General features: G+C 40.6%; 1 protein-coding gene across 8 annotated transcripts in view; it reads right to left on the bottom strand.

Annotated features, from left to right (window-relative positions):
• Positions 1-16,034: 16,034 nt before the first annotated feature.
• The window catches only part of LOC143018629 (uncharacterized), a 106,237-nt gene continuing 96,404 nt past the window's right edge, over positions 16,035-25,867 (bottom strand). For 7 of the 8 annotated variants that reach the window (XM_076174172.1, XM_076174173.1, XM_076174169.1 and 4 more), the window contains 2 exons: positions 20,478-20,980; positions 16,035-17,198 (listed from right to left, as the gene is read on the bottom strand). In XM_076174172.1, the coding sequence (XP_076030287.1) occupies positions 17,149-17,198; positions 20,478-20,980 (553 nt within the window). In that variant the 3' untranslated portion in view covers positions 16,035-17,148. Of the gene's footprint in view, positions 17,199-20,477; positions 20,981-25,241; positions 25,523-25,867 lie in introns of those variants that run through there. The other variant, XR_012965767.1, reaches the window with a different exon arrangement.

Genomic DNA, 25,867 nt, shown 5'->3' on the forward strand with positions numbered 1-25,867 from the left:
GGTCTATTATACGGATAGTTCCGTGGACCCCAACAGGCCTCGAAGTGCGGGGGCTGCTTTTGTGACTAATGGTTTGACCTTTGGCAGGAGAGTATCTGATCATGCGTCCACTCTCCAAGCTGAGTCCATAGCGGTTCAAGGAGCGTTAGAGCATGCTCTAATATCTAGAACTGGTCCTGTGGTAATCCACACGGACTCACAGTCTCTGCTAGGCAGCTTAGATACGACACAGCCCAGCGCCAATGTACGTCTACAGACCTCCATCCTTGCACTCCTGCTGAAGCTACATCAGCAAGGCAGGAGTGTTACGCTCAACTGGGTGCCGAGCCATGTAGGCGTCCCAGGAAACGAGCTAGCCGATGTCGCAGCAGAAGCGGCGCGCCAAAGACCCGAAGTCGATGTTGTCGTCCCAGCAGAAATCAGTTGCGCGTACGCACCAGGGCTCTTAACCAGGTACAACGGTTCCTTCAGCACAGACTGGAGGCAGAGGTATCAGAAAGGGCGAGGTGGTACAGAGCAGTCACAGACTACGAGCCCCTTGTACTTCCTCGCTCCACACCAAGAAAAGTGGAAACTCTGCTCTTCCGTCTGCGGCTGGAGGACCGTTGTTTCTGGCAAATCAAAAGAAATCCAACACCTGAAGAAAGAAGATGCCACCATTGCAGCCACCCTTAAGCATTACCTCCAGCATTGCCCCGCAAATGCTTATCTGAGAGGAGGGCCTCCGACATCTGAGGGTCTTGTGCGCTGCCTATGCAGCCACCTTAGCGAGTATGAACTGCGTCAGCTAGAGGAGTGTCAGCCCCCCCCCCTTTGAATATTTATCATGTTCAGTTTTTTTTCTTATTACATGCACTATTATTGTTAGGAAAGGGTGCATTCATTGGGTTGTGCATACATATATCACATATGTATGCACATCTCGTGGTTGTATGAGTGTGTGTGGCAAACCACACACATTCATACACAGAATCACCCTCCAAACGGGCTCACCTTAAGCCCGTGGGAATCTTTTTCCCGAATTTATTAGATTAGATAGATGCTAAGGCAGGAAAGTCTCGCGACGGGGTCCGTACCGTACATCTTCAATGTATGACTATCATTCGGATTCGAGCTTCTCCGAAGTTAAAACTCTTCGAATCTCGGAAGAAGATTTGGTTTTGTTTTTCAAGGACATACACTGTGTAGTGTGAAGAGGCCATTGCGCGGTCTGAACCAGTTCGCGCATTTGGCAGGTTTGGGCACGGGGGAAAGGTGTGCGAGGGTGGGGGAAAAGGGAGAGAGCAGTATACCCATATGCCTGAGAGTCGCCGACACCACTGATCTGCATACCAAAAGCTCAGGCAACTGAAACAACGTCATAGGCGTGTCCCTGTTGTTTCTTGGATATCGCATGTAAAGGTGGGTTCAGATCTGGGGTTGTGGCAGAATTTTCAAAATGCCTGCGTGGAGCAGTGGGTAACGTTCCTAGTTGGGATGCGGAAGACCCGAGTTCGATCCCTGTTAAGTGCTAAAGTACTATCATGGGTTACTGCTCTTCACAACGGCGGATGTCAAAGGTTTGATACATCAGTGTTGCATATATGCCAGCACCTCATCAGTATGATTGTGCTTATAACACTGGTTTCAGACTACATTCACAACCACGGTCATTCCATCATACCAAATATATTCATATGCACTTGTCACCATACATACAACCGTTATGAGGTACAGAGGCTGCATCGTTCCTCAGGATGCCTCAGTGGAGATCCATCTCAGCTGTACCAATAATAAATGGAATAACATCAAACATTCTATCAGTATGAAGGCTGAAATTTTATGCCGTTTGCTTCATTTGTTAATTCGTATTACTCGTTGTTCTGGGAGTTTGTACGAGTCCTGTTTCCCAATATTCCCGTAGTCGTGAAGTGCTAACGATCTCCATGTTGTTGGTTAATATGGCAAGTCGTTCACTCTAGACGAGGACACCAGCGCTGGGGAAGTGCACTAGCTTGGTTGTTAGAGCAACGGACAGCTGTACAAAGGATCGAGTGTTCGGAACTTTCTCATGTCAGCTGGGTTCATAAACGCCAGTCATGTTACTCAGGTGTTCAAATACTGTAACTTCCCTTGTGGCTGCGTACCTTGTGGAAGTGCAATGGATTCAATGATCCCTACGGGGAGCGACTATACAAATGTACCCCGTTGTATAAAAGGGGTAAAACACAGTCCCAGTGTACTTTTAAGGTAACCTACGAAGACAGGTCAGACGTGAAATGAAAAAGAATAAAACAAATAGATGAATAAAACAAGCAAAGAACAAAGAAAAAGTGTACGATTTTTTTTTTTTTTTTTGGCCGAGTCCCACTTTTCGAAACCACATTAGTTTAGCGCCAAATTCTGCAAGTTTTTAGTTTGAAGTCTACTTTATATGGACAATCTTGGGTAATCTGAGGTCCGCTTCGTCTATGTATGGGTCGAGACGACCAGTAAATCGGGGAAAGTTTGTAAACGCAATGTCTCCTATTGGAGGAGTGGCTCCGTGACTGTTCACTGCGTCGACAGCAACTATTATCTCCGTCACTAAAGAGTGGGGAGGGGGCGGGCAATAGTTATTGTGTCGTCATAATAGATTGGTCCTGGGTGTGTGGAGGCCTCGGTCTATTGACTTGTTAAGTATCACAGCGTGGGGCGGGTGGAGTGGGGCAGAAAGGCTTTGTTGCATTGGGGGGGGGGCTGTTGCTCCCTCCTTGTTTTTGTTACATTTTACATCTCTCCACTTGTTTTTTGTTGCTTTTACATTATCCTTGTTTGCGACGCAGTTTGGGTGACCTTGCTGGGTGGAAGTGGATTAGCCAAGGGGAGATTGAAAGGCATTGTTTAGGACACATTTTCTTGACATCCCACTTCAACATTTTACGCGAGTTGTGTGAATCCTAATAAGGGATGCTCAGTCGTGCTGGTTGCCGTCAACTTCAACTGCTGCGTGGTCCCCAATATAATTATGGCAACTAATGGGTCCAACACCCTCAACTTTTGTGGATATATAGGATTTGATTGATAAGATATATGGCCTTTTGCCAAGGATATACAATATAGGAGCTTCATATTTATTTCCTGCTTCAGCCGCTACCCACCTTCGACGGGTTTTGTTAAGGTGGCGGCACACTGGGCTAGCATGCTACTTGCTTTTGCTATTTCGAGTAGAAACGACTTCGGTTGCAATATACTAGACTTCCGTAAGAATATCTCAACAATGTCTAACATTCGTATAGGTTAACTTCTCTTAGTTCGTCGTTCAGCTTCTCACTATATGACTTTAGTAATTTGACATTTCCAAACTTCAAAAACGAAAAGTCGTAATCGAAGTAGTTTCTATTCAAGTAGCAAAAGCAAGGAGCATGAATATAATGTCACTTTTAATTACGACTTTACACTACGTCGACCTCAGGGGTGCACTGCGAAATGTTGAGGGAGTAGCCACTCCCCAGCGTAGGGAGAGACGACTGTCTGTGTTGTATAGTATGGATCTGGGTTATCATTGTCTGAGGAGACCAGTTGCCAATTGTCAACTTTAAGTGAAAATATGCGACAAATTACAGGTAACTCGATCTAAGTGGTAGATGTATTCCTGGAGCAGTCAAGTAATACGAATCCCGTGTAATATGAAATTGTTATGTGGTACAACAGAACACGATATAGAGATGCTTTCAGTTCATGGAAGGGAGCGAGAATAAAGTTATGGGCTCCCTGAAGTCAAGGAGTGATATATAGCAGCCGCTCCATGAAAGTCTGCAGCGAAATTCGACTTAGCGCGCATCAAGTATTTTTTAATTGATGGGATAAAGTGCAAACTCCATTTTCGAGTGTCATTTCAAAACGTCGCAATGCAAAGTCGCGTAAAACGAGTTTGGTATGAATGTGTATTTGTGTTAGGTAGTAATGGGGGCTGTAGATGCACGTTCAATGTCTGTTGAGCAGGGAATAGGGAAAAGATACGAGTGGATGAAGATTAAGAATAGACTGGCTGACGCGTCCCGAGGGCATGTTCTCTTCATCTGCTTCATAATTTTGTGTGGATGAAGAGTGGGGTCGCCACATTGTGCAACGGTGGGGATAAACTATTTCCGTTGTCAGGCTCTGCTGTGGTGCTGTGTCTCGCTGCATTGCCTTTGACCCCAATCAGTGTGACGGGGGAGAAGGGAACACTGGGGGGAAGGGGGCTGAATGAGTTGTGTATGTGGTTATGTGATTTATAGCCACTCTCCTTAAAGAGGGATCCTTTGGTGTGTTCGTGTGTTAGGGTGTCAACATCTGGAGGCCAGAACCTAGAGGTAGGTTTGAATATGTTGAGAGTAAGCACGTGACGGCTGTAAAGACATATGGGATTAAATTCCTAAATTCCCAGTCATTCGTGCCTCATCAACTCAAAGGTGCAATGGCAGAGATACTCACAGCAACATACAGGCAAATACATATTTACATTTCACCTTGAAACAGCATCTCCCCTATCATCAAAACATGAGGGTAATATGTATATATATATATGTGTATATATATATATATATATTTATAAAATAAAAAAATAGCCTTGCAAGATAGATGTCAGCAAGAATTATTTTCCTAGCATCGATTAAAAGCAGAACAAAACTCCCTAATCTGGAAGTGCAACCTTGTGAGGTTGAGATATCCTTTGGGCTATCCTAACATATCCAACTTTAACTTAATTTTCTCCATCTTTACAAATAGGAAACCGACAGGTAGCAACTGATCACCTCAGCCTACTACTCTAAGCCAGTTCTATCACAGTTAACAGCCACTAATACCACACTAAATCCATTTTTTCTTTTTTTCCCTCCAGCAAGATCCAAGTAAAGGAACAAGAACTACTACCAGCCACTATGAAGCTGCAAGTGCCCAATCACAGGAAGTTAGTTGAGGCAACAATTATAGTATGATTATGAATGGTGCTGTGATTGCAGATGAAGTAGAAAAAGTATGTGCATACAGGGAATGGTTACAAAGAAGGAAGGAAGCACAAAAGAATAATAGCTGTGATGCAAGTTTTATCCAACAATTTTGAAGGAAGTATGATAACAATTGCCTTGATTGGAATTTCACTAATCCCAGAATGGTTGGCAACACTCATCTGAGCCCTCCCATTAATATATCTGGTAGAGGACATTAACTCTGTGGCATTGTGAAATGCAAGGAGAATGACTGCAATGGGTGAAGAGAACAGAATGTGATTGTTGAGGAGACAGACAAGGTTATTACAAAAGAGGTACAAATGATCTTGAGAGAAATGAAAATGGGAAGCCACTTAGATGGATATCATGTGGAATGTGATAAAAATTGGAGTAGCAATAATGGAGTAGCAGGTGAGTTTATTCAATGTGTATCCCAGTGGACTGGAGGAGTCCATGTACAGAATAGTAGTAGTAATAGTACAGCAGTTTTAGAGGGATCAGTCTGCCGAGTATGGTAAGGTGTATGGGCATGTTGAAAGGATTAGTAGGGGAACAGAGGATAGGATTAGGTGGGGAAACAGAGGGTTATTGGGAAAAAGCATTGTGGGTCTGAGAGGGAAAGCAGGTACACAGGTCAAGTTTTTGTAGTAACACATGTATGCAAACAAAAGTTACATATATATATTTTTTTACTTTCCAAGAACTTTTGAAGAAAATTTTTACTGGGTTGATAGAGGATTTAAAGTGCATCACAAATAATTGGGAAAATATGTGGGAGGCAGTCACAAGTTTTTCATGAGCAGCAGGGCATGTGTAATATCAGGAAAGAAGAGTGATTGAGATGAATGTGGGGCTGCATCAAGATTGTGTGATGTTGCCATGTTTGTTCAACATGCACATGGACACCTTTGTCTGCAAATTCAATGAACAAATTATTCACTTGTATCAGTAGACACTATATTATTCATGTGGGTGGGGCTTGGAGGAAGTAAACACAAGTGCTCAGCAAAAGTATGAAATTTGAGTGAGAAGAAGTATGTGAGAAGAAGTACAAGAGAAGCAAACAAGCTATTTGCAGACGACACTGCTGGTAGCTCCTTCTTTGGACAGACTATGTCACTCTGTTGCCACAGGTCTTTGTTGCAAGAGACCTGGCTCTCAGGTAACCAGCAACAGCCACAAGGTAGACACATAGTCATTGAAGGTTATTAGAGGATACTTATGAGTGAATAGTTTTGAGTGGATACCTATGAGCAAAACAAAAGTGATGATATGTACAAGAAATGATGGTATGTTGAATGAGAGTTGTTTAGAGTAAAAGGCTTGAAGTAGATAGTTTTAAGTATTTGGGGTCAAATTTGGGAGTGGATGAAGGCCTGGTTGTGGAGGTAAATCAATCAAGAGAGGAGGAGATTAAGAAGTATTTGAGAAATGTGGAGATGAGGCAAAAGAAATGGGTGAAAAGAGCTTTTTCAGATAGGGTAGATCAGTGCAGCACATGGAAAAAATTAAAGACTAACAAAATGTAGCAAGCAGAAGTGGATGGAACTTGAGAGGATGATGACAATGAGACGGGTGGATGGATAAAGGGGGCTTTGGATGCATGTGGAAGGAGAGAAAGTGTGCAAAATATAGGAGTGAATGACAACAGAATGGATGAAGGAACGATGTGGCCTGAAGGAATGTTCATTTGCTTCACAACCTATTCTGAATGGATGAGGAAGGGTTGCCGTATCATGAAATGGAGGGAATAAAGGGTAAACCAACTCTGGCTTTTTTGTCCTGCTATAGAGCTGTGCCTCACTACATTGCCTTTGATGCAAGCAGTGTGATGGGTGCAGGGTAACCTTTCATCACCCAAGGTGGTGATACAGGAGAGGTGGTTGAATGGGTTTTGTGTATGATGTAGGTGTGTGTTTTTACACTGCTAAAACCCATTCAATCATTCCTTCCATCTCTACACCTCAAGATGAAGGGTTGAAGGCAATGCATTAAGGTACAGTTTTTGTACTGGAGGGTTTAACAGCCAGAGCAAATTTATCCTCGCCTCCACATCTTGGGATTTTTTTTTTTTTTTTTTTTTTTCTTCTTCTTCTTCTTCCTCTTCTTTTTTTTTTTTTTTAACATGTTTTACAAGCCAATTACCCTTTGTGTGTAAGTAAAAGGTCCTCACTTGTGCTCAAACTCTTGGCCTCTAGTTAAAACCAACACAGGAGGACAAATATGGCTCATTTACATACCTATGTGTATGTGTCATTTATCACTGTAAGAAAGTTGTTCCACTTTTTAAACATCTTAGCACACAATTTCCTGGTACTATTCAACTTTAGCTACTATACTATTCGAAGTTCTTCATGTCTTGTGTCATGGTTCTGTTGACAAGTAGATGAAGTGCAGCAGATGAGTTGGCCTGGTTGTACTGCTCACACTGCAGGGATGAAAACAATCAAAGTCCATTGCTGTTTTCGAGCTTTACTCCTGCAATAACACAGTACACCATATCTGGCTTCCTAGGGGTGGTGGTTTAGGCAGGGGATGTCTGGGAAATGGTGGTTTAGGTATGGACATTTCAGGCAATAGTCTGCAAAGGAAAGGGTTTAAAAGGTTGGGATGGGTGGTGAATAAGGGTGTGTGGGTTCACGTTGGAGGGAAAGGGGAAAGGTGCTCCAAACATGGCAATGGTGATGGGGTTATTTACACTTGTAACTGCCTTCCCCCTTGTCCCCCCGTCCCTTCCAATTTTTTTCTCCTCTCTCACATGTTTAGAAAAATACAAAACACACAGAACCTACATTTTTTTTTTTCTGAAATACATTTTGTATTAACAATGGGTGGGGGTTGGGGGGTTTGGGGGCTGAAAGTCGGTAACATCTTGTTTGGCTTCGTGCTTGAAAGATAACCTATACCATGAGATGCTGGTTTTGCAGGTCACACCTCCGTTACACTCTCAGGTTAATGGCTCGCTTGTTTTGACTTGGTCATGGGCAGGGGTGGTGGATTTGAGATGGGTTTGGTTCAGTGCTTCATATCTGCTCTGTCATATGTAATTTGTTTAATGAATTATGAAACTAATGATAGTGAGAAGGGGCAATGATCATAAACTTAAAACAGTAATTATACGTATCTCTCCATTCTGTGGATATAACAATTACCGAATCAACGAGAATATTCATATAAAGATCGAACAGTTTACTGTATTTATGAGTGAATACGAAGGCAAGTGCAATTCCCTCTATTGCAGATGCTAAAATCATGCATATTTATTATTAAATAGGATTTTTTTTTTTTTCATGTATACCTTTCCTATTTAAGAATAAAATATAACACAAGTATCAGTGATAATGGAAAAAATCAAGAGTTGATGGATGATATGAGAATAAAGAAGAAAAAAAAAACATATATATTTATATATACGACATGAAAATAAATAAGTTCTGGACTGCCACGGCTTCTTGGTAGCAGAAGTCCCTATGTTGAACACCATTTCCACTGCCAAACTCATCATATGGTTTGATGGAGACTTGGGTGGGGTTAGGGTGTTATATGATTAATGCTTTCATAGTGCTTGTACAGATGTTTTGTGGTTAATTGTGTCTTAGTGCTTAGTGGTGGTGAGAAGGGGAAGGCCTTAAACCAGAAAAAGTAAACACCCTACACACAATGGGACACTATAAGAGTAGCCAGGGACATGCACATTTTAATTCATAATATCTATTATAATTAGTGTCATAAGGTAGAGAAAAATAGGTGTCTATTCAAATAATGCTCTGTACAGAAACATGTTGTATACAATTAAAACTGCTATCAATAACAACAAGTTAAAATATGAATTATTTTACAGCTTCCTTTTTTTTTTCTTTTCAAATAATGCATTAAGAGCCACACTACAAAAATAGTTGAGTATATACGATAAGCTAACACAGGGAACCATGCCATGTAATGCAGCCGAACTAAAGCAAGACTCATCCTGCTGCCAATATTTTTCCTCATCATCCTAGTGCTGGTTTGTTATAACAGATGTGTAGATGGTGGCAGCAACAGTATTAGCAGCAGTTTTCTCCATAATAGCTGATATATCACTGGGACGAGATGAAGTTAATAGTAAATAATTATTTCAACCTGGGTAATGTTCAATTACACAGACCAATCAGTAGGTCTGCCTTCTTTGTACGTGGCCAATCCAGAAAGGCTGGGCTTTCTGGCTCGTTGGGTGACTGCTGTATCAGATGAGGTGCAAGAAGAATGAGTGCACAAGTTATGAAGGCAGATGGACCATGTGTTCAGGGGAATGATGTAGGTGCTGCTTATGATAAATAAATCATGAATAGGCAATGTTGATGTGATGCCAAGTGAAAAGCAGAATGTATAAGCTGATTGCAAGAAGATACAAGCTATGATGGTGATACTAAGCTATCATGAATGGACAGATAATTCTAAAGTAGTTGTGAACAATGTCTTCTATTCCATGTCCTGAATCCTGGAACTCTCCAAAGGTCTGCAATTTGGAAGTCACAGCCAAAATGTAGTCAACCTATGCAAGTCACCAAATCTTTATGAAAATGGTAATGAAACCGTAAAGATGTCATGAGCATATGGCAACATCAACAATGAGTCTGATCAGTTTCCTTTCTGATGCTGTCTAATGAAAAAAGAAAAGAGACAGAAAAAAATAAAGTAATAATAAATAAAATCAAATCATACAAAGTGTGAGTTACACACAAGATTATGTCCAAGTCAGTCTACATGTACTGATTTTTGGTTATTTTACTATAAGAAATGTCCAGTCAAGAGTTAAAACCAAGTCATTAATAGGGGTTAAAATTATTCCAATTAACAAGATGACAACAATCATCTTTACATATTTTTCTGACTATTGCACAGCAATATTATTCAGCTAAGGGAAATATTCTGCCATTTATAAGTCAAGTCTGAACTTTGTATGTGCATCCTGATATAGAAAAAGAAATATGGATTCTCTTCATGTTGCAAAACAGGTAGCTAGCTAAACAACCTTGTAACAGTAAAGATTACTACACTGGGATTGGTAAGGAAAATAATTAATGTTTACAAGACCTCAGTGTACATAGGAAGGCAGTTGTAGGGTGGATGTTTGGAGCATTATCAGATTGTGCCTGGTAGACATGTACAGTGATAATACTACAAACATGGCACTACAAATAATGCTGGTGTGTAAGATTATACTAAAGTCCTTTTCCCTTTTAGAAGGGAGTGGCTGAGTGAAAGCTCATTCTCATCATAAATGAATAAAACTTGTACAGCTTCCATCTCAACACCCTGGAGATTAAGGGTCTCTCTATCCCACCACACAGCTTTAGACAAAGGCAATGTAGCAAAGCACAGCTTTTCCACAGCAAGGTCATATAGCCTAAGCTAGTTTAACCCTACCGTTTCACTGTATGGCAATCCCCCCCTCCCAATTCATTCGAAATCAATTATGAAGCTCATGAAAGCATCCACTTGGGCTACATCATCTCACCCATTTACAATCCCCTCCTATCTTTTGCCCTCTTTCTTACTCCTCAGACATATGTGCATCCAAAGTCCCCTTCAACCAATCCATCTCATTCTTAATTTTCCACTCAAGCTGACTCCATCTACTTCTGACTACCACACACTCTAATGTTGGTTTTAATTCATTTACACTTTCCATCTGTAAAAAATTACCTCAATACTCTGTTCGACCCTGTCCAACAGCCCCCTTCCCATCCCCATCTTCTGCCTCACTTCCAAATCTCACACATTCCATTTTCATATCACATTTCAAAAAAAAAAAAAAAAAAAAAAAAAAAAAAAGGGGGGGGGGGGGGTCCTCTCTACTTCTCTTATATTTCAGGTCTGCTCCATGCAGCACTGTGGTTACAAATACTCCACACAACCTTTTCCTTGAATTCTACCTATCTAGGGCTTCTATCCATACAGGAGGTAGCCAAGTCAAAGGTACACACCCACTCCTATCCACCACTTATGTCTATGTCTTCTCTTGTTCTGCATGAGGGGTTGGAGTGGAGGGTTTGCCGATTAAATGAAGTGGCCATGCTGTGGATGTACTATGTCTTGCTACATTGCTTCTGACCCAGGGGAGTAGGTAGGATGCAGAGATGACCTGTCATCCATGTGGAGCTAAGGTGAGAGGGAGGAGGGGGTGGTGGGGGGGAGTGGGTACAGGTCTTAGATTTAGCAAAGTCCCCCTTAAAAGGAGGAAAAAGCTCTTTGAATATAGATAGATTGTATCATTCACATATAACTATTTTCACTTTTCATTCCACCCAGACATTTACTCACATCCTTTAATGTTACAATTTGTCTCTACGTCCCCTCCTCCATTCACTGCCACATATAACCCCACACTTAAAACTACAATTCCTTGTGAATTTTACCCTCCACTCACTTGACCTACAACCATCATCATTCCTTGTACATCTTATCACTTTACTTTTACCTACATTCACTCAAACTCTTACCTATCCTTTCAAACACCAACTGCTTCAATCTCTCCTCATAATCAGCTACAATGCACTTGTCCACAAATAACCACTGGTTCACTTCCTGTCCTTGTTTTCACCCACCAATTCTACTTTGCACCTTGGCAATCATCTCCCTCACCTCCTAGTCCATATCCACATTGAATGGAGCAGACAAGATCCGAACAAGTATTAAAGGATTTAACATGAAAACACCACCAGAAAGAAGTTACGGTGGCAATAAACATAAGGCAACTGATACAGTGCCTAGACACATACATATATATATACATATACCAAAAATCCTTTTCTGCTTATATGGAGGAGGATCAAGTCAAAGCATATCTACCCACCAAAAACCCATTCATTATCAGCTCTAAAATCAAGTCATTCCTGTCCCCCACCACACCGCTCAGGGCAACCTATAGCAGGGTCAAACAGCCAGAGAGAGTTTACTATTATCACTTCCATTATATATCGCCCCACCCTCTCATCCACTCAAATTTTTTGGAGGAAAGAGGAACATCCTTTCAGTTTACATTTCTTCATCCATTTACAACCATTCTCCATTCACTTGCCTTTTGCACCCTCTCTTCCCTGCCTGATAAGACACTTTTCTTGCATCCAATGATCCCTTCACCCAAGCCACTCATTTCATTCTTGGTCTTCCCATCAAGTTCACTTCATCTACTTCTGCTTTTCATACTATTTGCTAGTCTTTTTTCACTCATTTCTTTCCATATGCCCAAACCATCATGGGATTCTTTGAAAAATCCAGCCTGCTAGCTCTTTCCACCCCAACCTCAGCCTCTAGCACATACTATCATAAAAACATCATAGAAACATATCCACAACAATGACAAGAACTGGCTAACAAACTTCTTAGCTGGAAGATAGTGCAGAGTATCCCAAAATATCAATTATCTAGATTGTACAAAGGATTCCCTAACCTGCACTATTCAACCTCTTAACAGGTATTCTCCCCACGCTAAATCTAGAGCATAAAACCATAGTTCTCACCTATGTTGAAGACTTAACAATAACAATTCAGCACAGTAACCATCAACCAGATGCAATGAACACCCAAACATCACAAATTACAGGAGTGGCTAAGACAGAATGGAAGCCTCCCCTCAGAAACAATCTTTATTGCTCAATCCATACAACCTTCAATCAAAGAAACCCCCAACACAATTGAATGGCCAACATTTCCCACTGAACAAGTTTCTGAAGCTTTGGGACTCACTTTTGGTATGCACATGTTCTTCATCCCACACCTGATGGACTTAACAGTGAACATCAACAAGACAAGAAAATAAATATACTAAGACTATTAGCAAGCACAGGTTTTGGTCAACAGAAACTAATCATGGTCACTGTTCAAGAACCACACTTGACTACACCTCCCCAAAATAGTTCCCTACACTCAAGAATGCAGACAGACGCCCTAGAAATTACATAAAACAAAGCATTAAGAAGAGTAGAAGAAACACCAGCTGATTATTTCTCAAACATCAACCTACCAATTGCACCATGCAACACATCCATACAATAATACACATTCATATCACAAAACCAAGCACTCCAAGACCAACCACCAAACTTCTCTACACATCAGCCCTACCAGAGAAATCCCTCCCACAAAACCCAAGAACCACACTGGCACAACTTTATTCAGTCCACCATCCAGCTTTGCAATATCAATACAGAATAGATTTCACAAGAAACAAATTACCCCAGATGCAATCACCACACCAACGACATCTTGTCCAACACTCCCCCACTTTAGCTTTTACACAAACAACACATTACCTCCTCTTTAAAAAACTCACAGGGGCCAATCTGGTGGCTATTAGTAGTTACCTAGGAGGGGTGAGTCTCCTGCAAGCAATCTGAGGCAACAGACTGACTGATAGCAACACCATATTTCACAAACCTTCTTTGTCAACCCTTTCACATGCCTTTTCCAAATCCATAAATGCCCTAAAAACATCCTTACCTTTTGCTACTTCTTGCATACATCTTGCCATAAAAACTTTATCTGTACCCCCTTTACTTAACTCACACTGCTCTTCCCCAGTCACTCCTTTTGTTCCCATCCTAACCCTTTCTACACACATTCATACATATTATTGACCTCACTTAAATAAGACTGATCCCTCTAAAATTAGAATATGTCTCTCCCTTGCAGAGCAGGACTATACACACACTCGAATCCACTGGAACAACTTCCCATAGACACAAACCATATCAGCCGCTACATTATTACTACTCCACCCTTAGGACCAATTGAGTGCAGGTGGTGATCCTTCATGATGGATATCATGAGAATATCATCTCCCTGTTGCCTTTCTTCAACTTGTTGGTATCCTCACCCTTCTCTGGAGGTGCAACCCCAAGGGGTCAACACAGTCTCTACTCTCTACCAACTTCTACTGTATTTCCTCCATCTTTTCACATATGTGCGGCTGATGGCCGGCAACTACTGGTAACTACTCTTCTTCTGCTATTACATGCTCATGGCATAAAACCCATCCCACTACAATAGACACCAGTGCAATGTTTCTTCCCAAAGAGATCTATATGAGGTTTCCAAGACCACTGCTGTGGCAAGACACTATGGATTTGCTGGTTTCAATTATTATAACACTTCACTAATCTGACAGGCTTCTCTTCAATCAACATCTGTCTATCTGCTTCTTTTACCCTTTCCTTTACCTAACTCACCTCTGCAATCCTTCCAATTCTTTCCAACACATCTTTTTATATCTTACATTATCAGATTTGATGATTAGGTTGATTCATTTAATTGCAATTAAATAGTGTTAGTGTATGTGCATGTGTTTGTCACCAGTTGATGTTTAATCTGGAGTGATGCATGAAAAAACAATAAAACTAAAGTATCAAGTGTATAACAACTTGGGCAATAAACAAGGAATAATGATCAAACTGGTGTCCAATACATAGCCCAGCCAAATGAACTGTATTGACATTATCCTATTTCTTGTGGCAATGGTGGCTAGTTGACAAATAATGAATTTTGCGATAAAACTATAACTAACCTAATGGACAACAACAGGCCTGTTTAAAAGATATTTGGGGAATCATGAAGTGGCTACCTCCCTTGTAAGGGGGGAGGGGGCCTTTGGTATTTGTATGTATGTATGAATGAAGTGGGGATGTGCCACTAAGGCTTATTGACACTAAAATCTATGCAATGTGTGTGCTACCACTGAATTACTTGAATGATTTTTAATTTGTCATTCCCTCTCAGCAATGTTTTGAGAAAAGTTGTAGCACACATGCATAGGGTAAATAGTACAAGCTTTTTGCACAAGGCAATCAACTCGTACACACGTCACAAAAACCAGGAAATAGCATCTACGTACAACATTAATTGTTACACCTGGTACAATGCTTTTTAACTGTCCCAATGACGTGTTCCAGTCATGCCTGGAGGTGATGCAAGAATGCCATCATTACTCCATGCATTACAGGTGTACAAGTTACAATTCAACCTGCTACTAGGCACAGGATGCCCCATAGCAAATCAAATCGAGTGACAACCCAACAATCAATAATGCCACACTGCCCTGAGAGAGGATAATGTACTTGTTTCACATATATTGTTGTTATTGCTGTGGATCTTGTAACTGAGAGGATGCTGTATACAAAACAATGTATCAACAATAAGAACTGTTGCCTCTAGTATCACTGAATTGAAACCTGCAGTGCCACAGTAGTTGGCAAAGGTCCTCAGGCACTCCTACGGATCTCTCTGGAATAAGCATTGCACAAGTCTTTATTGTATTAGTGTGGGACTATCTCTTATACAACAGAGGGATAAATGTCACAGCTGACATTTGGCCCAGCTAGGATACTATGTGTCAGCCCCTCAGGGTTGACTGATCTTGAACATGGGTGACTGTGACTGTTCCAACATCCATCTTTCGGGTAGCCATCATTTATCCCTTAATTTATGGGGGGGATGGGGGAGATTGTGTAGATGTAAACTAGGCATTAAATCTGTGATTGGCAATCATTGAATATATTGGAAATGGTGCTAAATTACATAAAATTGGTGGTTACTGGGGTTATTGTGTACACAAACCAAAGTGATGTGATGACAGCAGTTGTATTTTATGGCAAGAATGGTGTGGAGTGCAGCAATATGATGGGCTGAACCTGAAATGGTCTCCAATGTTCTGAACAAAGCATGCAGGATGGGGAAGAGAGTAAGAACATAATCACTACCGAGTGACAAAATAGGGGTGAAATGCAACAACTGGCTCAAATGAAATGAGAAAGAAAAGCAAGTGATGACGGTTCAGGTAGTTATTTACCCATGAAGACAAAGGTGTAGTGAGTGGTGTGTTGTAGGTGATGTGAATAGTTTAAGCTGCATTGATAATGGTCCAAGTGACTGAAGCAAGTGATGATATTGTGTAAATTGTGTGATGAGTGGCATGGAAAAAAGTGATGTAATGGTGCTGGTGGTGGTGGACACTTGGCTGCACTTTGCATAACCAAAGACACAAGGTCTCACCACTTGTGAGCTGCCCAAGGCTTTGAAGGATTTCGGTTCTAGAGGAAACAACAGTTTACATAACAAGGTCCTATGCAGTATGTATTACTCTATACAATGGGTTACAATATTTACAGTAAATACACCTTAAAATCCAGGCTCACAGGGTCCTACAAGTCTTAAGCTTAATCTTTACAGACTCCTCATCTAGTTATAATCTATACAGAAATACACAGAAAATATTAACTGTACTGTACTTTGTACATTTAAAAAACATTTACCATCTAATGTCACCATATATACAATCTAAATGTACATTGCAACATTACTGTATAGAAAAAAAAGGGGAAAATAGAGAAGCAAGAATCTCGTCTTTGATGGGGACCAGCACGTGCTCCCTCGCAGGATTCCATTTGTGTTGAGATTGAGGTATGGCATGAGCCTTGCTGGAGTCCTACGGCAAATGGCAAATGGCAGTCACAACTGCTGCTGTTGCTGCTTCCCTGGCAGTCCACTATTCATTGGACCAGAGGCTCCTGCTTGGTCCAGCAAGACATGGCCCACTATACACATATCACAAGAAGGCTTTAACCAAAGGTGGGCACAAGTAGCGCTTAGTCCAATAAAGCACTCGTTCACATTGCCTGTAGTCCTATGAAGTCTCTGCTCCACTAAATATCACTACAGTCCAATGCTAGGGTCTAAACTTCAAATGTATACAGGACTTGTCATAGTTTTGAGATCCATGGGGTAACTCACTTGCCTTTCACAGACAGTCCCATGTGTGACATAAGGTGGTCCTCTGTTCAAGTTCCACCTCAATATAAGTCTATGATGATACAGTAATCAACAACCCTTTAAACACCTATGGCAACAATGGCAATGGCACCACAAGGCCAAGCCAATGTGCCACTGGATTCTTGTACCACAGGCAGGATTTTACACAATAGGAACAGACTGTGACAGCGAGTATGGAAACAAGGTGAAAAAATAATAATAATTATAAAAAAAAAAAAGAGAAAAAAAAAAAAAAAAAAAAAAAGGACAAGATAAACCAACTATTGCACTCCTGACCCATCAAGGGTCAGGTCATAATACTGATGATGAGTTCTCCACTACCACACTGCTACAGTACTTAAGTACTATCAAGTACTTTTGGTATCCAAGGTCTTGGGCGGCTGTGGGTCTTTCACTTGTCCTTTGATAGGCGTCTTCTCTTGTTTGGAGTTTCTTCATTAGCTGCAAGAGACAGAAAGATATTAGTTTACAATATCACACACTACATACACCACTTGCTCCACATATGTGAGAGATACATTCTGGAAGATTGTTGCATAGTGTAAGTATTTTACTCGGAGGGAAAAAATGGTAGAGTTCTTGAGTACATTCTACATGTAAAACAGCAATCTATTAACATTTTCTTCCAATAGATTAAAAGAAGAAAATAGGAAACAAGGGTGGTGGACGGGAGTGGAATGAGTGGCTATCTCCCTTTTAAGAGGAGAGAAGCCCTTGGTATATAGATATATAGTGGAATGGCTGGTGAGATTTTTCAATGTATGTCTTAAGAGTAGAAAGTGTACTGCTGGGTTGGTGTGCATGTACAGATCCACTATACAAGATAAAAAAGGGAACAAGTATGAATTTAGTAGTTTTTGTGGGATCAGTCTTTAAGTGTATGTATGGGAGTGGAACTGAGAGAGTTTGGGGAAGAGTACTGTGGGTTTACATGAGGAGGGTGCAAGGTCAATAAGACAATGTGAAATTTTCAGCAAAAGTGTAAGGTTGTCTTTTATGAATTTCGCATTTTTTGAGAAGGCATCTGATACTGCCACAAAGTCTACCGATCCTCCTCTACATTAAAAAAAATCCATGAAATACTCTACCCATCGTCCCTTTACAGCCTTCACTTTCATTAGCATCAGTCCTTTACCTTCTCTCTACCTGAATTGATATCCCAAACTTTGTTCACTTGTTTCCAAAACATTTTCATATTCTTTTCAATTTCATCCACCAAACACCTACCCTGCCTTACATAATCTTTCCCTTCCTCACCTTCCATTTTACCTCCACCTTCTTTATTCTGCACCTCTTACATGGATTTCAATTTCTTTGCAACCATTCTTTATATACATGCTTCTTTTCTACTACCTCTTTATCCAACATACTTTGTTCACTTCAGCTCTTTTTCCTTGAATCATACCCTTCCTTCTTCTATTCATGTTTCTCCTTTATCATTCACTATATCCCATACCTCTCCCAGCTTAGTCTGCTATCATCACAGGTGGTGATGGATACGGAGCTGCCTAGTGTAGGCCTTATGGTCTCTTGCAGTCTCCTTTTATTCTTATGTTCCTTATACAATTTGCTCTTTTTTAGCGTATCTGCCTCCCTCTACACTTAACCTCCACTCTAAGTCTCTTTTCACCACATAACATTCTGAGAAGCCACTGCCCTCTTATCCAAACATGTTTACATCCAGAACTCTTTCAATCCTCCTTTTGGTCACCACTTTATTATCCATTAGTGCCCTCACAGCCGACCTACCACCAACTACCTTGGCCCATGTAAAATCTTAAACAGATGTGTTCAGTATATTTCCCATTTAATACACATCTCCAGCATCTTTTCTCCACTGCATTTCCTTCCTGCATGAGAGATCTGGGGCAATGGATTGAATGATGTCAGCTCTACTAAATAGAAATGGTGCAACAATTTTACCACTATTGAAGGTGAGATATATTTTTTATACAAAGGCTTTTTCCCCTTTACAAGGGAGGTAGCCAAAAAGACATATTTTACTGTGCATAAAATCAATACCAGGTCATTATCATAGCCATATCATATACTGTGCCTTTATCAATACTGTAATGGGCCATTACAATTTGCAGGAGAATACATCCATGTGGACCTAAAATAGGATGAGATATGAATGGGTATTAGAGGGATGTAAAATGAGTTGATTTGAGTTGGCCACCTCATTTACAATGATGATGTAGTTTAAAATCACAAACTCCCCCCTATTTAGAAGGCTGGAATGGTGGCCCTTACAGAGGAATTTGTGGCATGTAATTTAATGAACTACGCCCTTGGTTCAATTTTGCTATGTATATGTAGTATCATAATGGCCAGGAATACCATTTTTCAACACTGCATTAAATCAGTGAATTCCTCATTATATACATATACCAAAAGATCATTTCCCTTTATAAGGTGGCCAGCCAAGCCACACATTCACCCTCCATCCATTCAAAATCCATTTGTTGTCCCTCTCATCTTAGCTCCTTATGGATAAAGGGTCAACCTTGCCCACTGCTTTAGCAAACAGCAATGCAGTAATGGTTTGGGTATATGGAGTGAAGGAGTAATAAAAAGAACTTGCAGGGAATACAAACAAGGCAGGATGGATGGGGTGACAAGGGAACTGGATACAAAAGGAATGTCTGTTGAGCAAGGAAAGACAAAGGACTGATGTGAATAAAGATTGGTTGTAAGGAAATGACACAGTTCAAAATGATTTCTTTGTGTCTATTCTGTAATTTCTCTAGTAATTTGGGGGGGGGCGGGGGCATGTAATGAACAGTGGTGATGAACCAGCTCTGATTGTCCGAACTTGGTCTTACTGCAATATCTCTGACCCAGTGTAGGGGTCAGGGATGACCCTTCATTGATGAGGACCTAAGATGGGAGAGGGGGATTTTTTTTTTTTTTTGAGTAAGTGAGTGAGTGAGTGAGAGTAGGATGGATGCAACATTGTCTGCAGACTCCACCATACAACTTTTAAGGCAAAAAGGGCCTTTAGGTTTATGTATATGGTCTTTCCCCCTTATAAGGAGATGGTAGTCACTTTTCACCCATGTCAATCCAAAAACCCATTTGTTGTCCCTCCCATTTTAGCTCCTTGTGGATGAAGGGTTGTCCCTTTCCCCCTCCCACTGCTTGGGTTAGAGGCAATGCAACACCTCCATATCTAGACCCAACAGACAAAACTGGTTTACATCCACTGCTTCATTACATGGCAACCCTCTCCTTTCTATCTGCTCAAGACAATACTGAGCCGACAAGAAGAAATTCCTATGGACCAAAACATTTCTTCACCCATCCAGAATTATTTTCCACTCAAACTTTTCTTGCCCTCTTCCTTCCAATGTCCCTTTCAAAGCATAAAAAAAAATATATATATATATATATATATATATATATATATATATATATATATATATATATATATAATATATATATATATATATATATATATATATATATATATATATATATATATATGGACCAAAACATTTCTTCACCCATCCAGAATAATTTTCCACTCAAACTTTTCTTGCCCTCTTCCTTCCAATGTCCCTTTCAAAGCATAAAAAAAAAATATATATATATATATAATAATAATAATAATAATAAATACATAAATAAAAATTAGAGTTTAACTATTCCCCTCTACTGCAGAATCCAATTGCACAATTTTTATACATTATGAAATAGGTTACCTGCACATGAACTTACCTGATGTTGTACTTCTAGTTTTGCGGCGGTTATTGGTTTCTGGCTCTGAAGGATCATTGTCCTTCTTGACCTTGGTAGCCAATGTGGTAGGGCTCCTATCCTTTTCCTTTAACTGTGGACTCTTCTCCTTTAGATTCACTTTCAGGTCCTTCACCATGGGAAGAAGCTTCTTTTCTTTGAATAAACACTCTTTGTCTTTGTTCACATCTTTCTTCTCTCCTTCTCTTTCCTTGTCCTTTGTGGAAGACACAAGTTCTTTCTGACTTTTATCCCGAACAGCTGGCTGGTGAGCTTTTCCATTGCCTGCCATTTTGCATTCTTTTCCCTCTTTATTTGGTTCAGGTGATTTCTCTTTATTGACTGAGCGGTTATTCTGCCGTGGTGTGGTGCGACGTGTGGGTGTGCCATCCCTTTGCGATGCTCCTGTGGACTCGGCTGAACTCTGACGCTCTCGACTTCTGGTAGATGCTTTACCTGAAGCTCTGCTATTTCTTGATGAGGGCCTGCAATAAAAATAACATGTTGTAATTCTCATACATACATACATACATACATACATCAAGGGCTTTTCCCCCCTTACAAGGGAGGTAGCCAAAATCAAAGGCATAAATACATTCCACCCATTTCATCCCCACATATCCCATTCACCACCCTCCCTCCATCTTTTCTTGGTTCCTCCTGGATGATGGGTCATCCCTGCATCTCACCCATGGACCTGGGTCAGAAGCAATGCAGCAAGACACAGCACACCCAAAGCAAGGCTGCTTCTCTTAATTGGCAACCCCCCTCTCAATCCCCACATGCAGAAAAAGAGAAGGCTGGGAGAATTCCCTTGTTGCATCAAAACATCCTTCATACATACTCCTCCCTAACCCACCATTCCCTCCCTCCCTTATTTGCATTACACTATCACCTATACACAGCCATTCTCCACTCACTCCAATCTCCTGCCTTCTCCCTACCTTGCTCAACAGAGATCCCCCTCTTGATCAACACCCTTTTCACCCCATCTATCCACCTCATCCTTGGTTGTCCCCTCAAGTTCTCCATCCACCAGTGCCTTCCACACTTTTACTAATCTTTCTTCACTCGTTCTTTTCATGTGTCCAACGCATCCCAATATTCTTCCATCAGAACTATCTGCCATCTTTTCTACCCTGGCTCTCCTCTTCACCTTATTTCTCACTCTATCCAACCTAAACCCTTACCATACTTCTCAAACATTTCATCTCAACCACATTTAAACTTTTCCTCTGCACCCGTTAAACTCCATGTTTCTGCAACATACAGTGCTATCAACACAATCATCCTTTCATAGTCTCCTCTTTACATCCCTTCTTAAATATCCATTTCTCATGACACTTATTAATCCCCCAAGGCATTTACTTGCTTCTTCCAGTCTACAATTTACTTCCACTCCACTCCTCCCTTTCCTGCCACATCCAACCCCAAACACCTCAAGCTATCCACTTTTTCCAGCCTCTCTCCTTCAAGACTTTCTTCCAACTTGCTGCTATCCTCTGTACTTGTACATCTCATCACCTTACTTTTACCCACATTTACCTACAACTTTCTATCACATACCCTCCCAAACTGTCACTAACTCAATCCCTCCTCTGACCCTGCCGCAAGTGTAGTGTCATCAAACAATTGGCTCACCTCCCACTTTTCTCCATTTTCTTTAACCATCTCCAGTCCTCTGCCCATTACCCTCACCTTTACCTCCCACACCACCCCAATCCATGTTTACATTGAACAGCCATGGTGACAAGATACATCTCTGTCAAATTGCCCACCTTCCCCTTCCTGCCTCCTCTTCTGTTAACATCTGTCCATCTGCACCCTTTTCTTCTCTACTTGACTCACCTCCCCTTCCTCTCTTAACTTCCTTCAAAAACATATTTCTATTACTTTCAAAAAATTTCTTTCATATTCTCCTTATCTTTTGTTTTATTTCTCTTCTTTTTTTTCTTTGTACCTCTCATGTTTCTCTCATCCTACTTTGCAATCAATCCCTGAATACTAACTTCTCTTCTACTGTCTTCACTTCATCATCCCACTACTCACTACCCTTCCTTCTATTGTCTCCCATCCTCCTTGTTCCATATACCATCTTTACACACCTTGTCACTGTGTCCTTGACACACCCCTATTTCTCCTCCACTCCCACCTCAACTCCATCTTTCATCACCACCCACACTTCTCTCTGCCTCTGGTACCCATGCTCCTTTCCTTTCTCATCTAAACAGTTCTCTCTTAAGCACCTCTCTACCTTCTGCCCTTTTCCTCTTTCTCCACCTATCCTCCACACTCAACTTCTACCACAAACTGATCTGATACTCCCCCACTCTCTCCCCTAAGAACATGGGGATCCAGAACTCATACGCTTTTCCTTAATACCACTAGTCCATTAATGCCTTATCAACCACCCTTCCATCCACTATCCTCTCCCATGTGTACTTAATGCTTGACCCTTTTTCTAAACAGTGTTAGCTAGCTAGCATCAACTCTTTCAAAACATATCTCTACCATTAACTTTCTACTATGGTTTTTACCTGGCACTCCAAACTTCCTAATTACTCCATCTATTGGTTCATCCCCCAGCATTGAGATCTCCCAATACCACAACACTGACATTCCTCCCAAGACTCTCTAAGCACTCGTTTAAATCTATCCAAAAAGCCTCCCTTTCCTATACACTTTTCTCACTACCAGGCCCATATGCACTTACAAAGACCCCCATCTTCCTTTCCAGTTCACCTTCATCCACATTAACCTTGAAGAAACCTTCCACTCCACCACATGCTTACCTATCTCCTCACTAGTAGAGCCACCCCTTCCCTTCCTCGTCCTCTCTTCACTCCTGACACCCTCCCCACTACACTCCCAACCTCAAAAATCCCCTCCCTTTCAACTTAGTTCTACTCTCACGTGTACAACACCTATACACATTAAAAGACCCAAACCTTAACCTCTTCACTCTGGGGCACATCACACGTCTAGCAGCATTAGCTGCCCGACGTGCGATGTTGCGTCATAATAATCGCATTATAAAAAATAAAGTCAGTGCTCAATCGTTTGTTCTCTTTCACCAGTGAATTTTGATAACCATAGAAAATATGATGAAGCCAGTTTAGAGAGAATGGAGGTTACGTAGGTACGACTACAATAAATATAATCAAGATGCCGACGTTGGCATCATCGCGTACCCACTTGCTCCTCATGCCGCCTACGTAGGCGTCACCGTATGGAAGTGGTTAAGACTCTGGAGAACTCCCAGACCCTCTTTTGGTTTGACTTCTCATAGGAACGTAACCCTTAGAGTTACAGAGAGCAGGATGACTTGATGGTAGTATTCTTTCTTCCCCCTACCACTGGGGACAGAAGTGAAAATGGAAATATATACTCAAAGAAGTAATACAGGAAAGTATTAAGAGGGGAGGGACTGTATAACTGAGGAACAGTCGCAGTCCAATAAAGTAGCATAATTTCTCGAGTACAGATTCTCTAACTGAGACAAAATTATGTATGGCTCTGGTCTATAGGGGCACCCCATACAGTCCCTAAAGTATTGGCTGCATGCTACTGCACAAATTATACCACACAATAACATGCACCCAATAATCCAGACCGGGGGGGGGTCGTAGAATCTTCTGATTAACTTGTTCAGTACTAGGTAGTACTTAGCCTTCAATCTCACCACTACCATGCTATTCTAGTAATTTCCATTTCATGATTGAAAACTAATCTCTACTAAAAAAAGAATGTTAATCACCTTTAACTACTGTCCCTTCACTGTGCTACTAATCTTAAATCCCTGCAATGCAATACTGTCCACATGAATATAAGTGGTACTGCCTCTCCAGAAAACCATGGCTTCCAGGTCACCAGCAACAGATACTTGATTGGACCATAACAAACTTACAAAGAAATGTTATGTTGTTGTCTAGGTAGGTTTAGGATTACAGTGTACAATGAGGCGTTCAGTGCATTCTATTGAAGATTACATCCAGTTCAGTTTGTTTCTATGTTCAGGCTTATTCTGTGTTGTAGTTTTATTGCTGAATAGTGACCCAAATGCAGTCTTGTTAATGTGATTTTTGCTTCTCTTAGATGAGGTTTGCAGTAGAGCTTATGTCTACTAGGGTTTCAAGTAGTTGGTAGTTTGGTGATTGTTCTTTCACCCAAGTGCAAGTCTATGTATTGATGTCTAGTGTTGTGCAGATGGTAAAGGATTACAAAGGCGGAGCATGCTGACAGGAGACCTTTTGATCCATATCTAGGTCAGATGCGAAAAAAAATCATATTAATAATAAAATAATAAATAAAAACTATAATAATGTAAATAACAAATAAAATACATAAATAAATGCATAGGTATAGTTAAATAATAAACAAACAGGTAAATAGTAAATAATAATAAATTGACATATAACTAATAATAAATGAAAATCAGACAGACAAATGATAACAAAACAAAAACAAATAATATAAATTATAATCATTACAGCATCTTACTTAGGTATTTATCTAAATGATTCTTAAAGCTTCGAACTGAACTACATTGCACTACCTGTGCAGGAAGTTTATTCCATTCATTAACTACATGGTTGGCAAAGTTGTTTCTACCTACTTCCAAATTGAATCTATTTCCGGACAGTTTGAGACCATTGTTTCTTGTCTGATTATTATTCAATGTGAAAATTTTGTCACTTTTGATGTTGTCAATTCCCTTTAAAATCTTAAAGACCTGTATCAAGTCACCTCGGAGTCTACGTTGTTGAAGATGGGTAGCATGCCACAGAACATTCTGTTGGGTGTGCTTGTGTGATGTAATGAGATAGTTGGGTAGGACTGAGGGCTCCTGCACAGAGTTGTGTACTTATCATTTTCATAAAGTGTTCTATGGGGAATTCTAATTGTTTATTTATTTTAATTTTATTTATCTATTTATATATATATTTTTGTAGATGTTCTATTGAGGTAGTTTTGGTGCATCCTTGGCAGTGGGCAGGGCACAGGGATGACCCTTCATCCACAAGGACCTTAGATAAAAGGGAAACAAATGGGTAACAGATGGGAGTGGGATGGGGGGGGGGGGAGGTAATATATATATATATATATATATATATATATATATATATATATATATATATATATATATATATATATATATATATATATATATATATATATATATATATATATGGGGGGGGGGGTGCATGCCCAGGCTGGCTACTTTCCTTATAAAGTGGAAGATGGTCATTTCTTGTTGAACCTTTCTGACACTTGTGTAATGTTTTTGAGGAATGTGCTGGTGTGGAGAGGTGGGTGGATTAATCAAGTTCATGGGATAAGTATTTGCATCAGCTTGGATATGGTTTATGGTA

Source organism: Oratosquilla oratoria, chromosome 35 (assembly GCF_046742065.1).
Source record: "Oratosquilla oratoria isolate Oo_2021 chromosome 35, ASM4674206v1, whole genome shotgun sequence".
NCBI classification, from domain to species: domain Eukaryota; kingdom Metazoa; phylum Arthropoda; class Malacostraca; order Stomatopoda; family Squillidae; genus Oratosquilla; species Oratosquilla oratoria.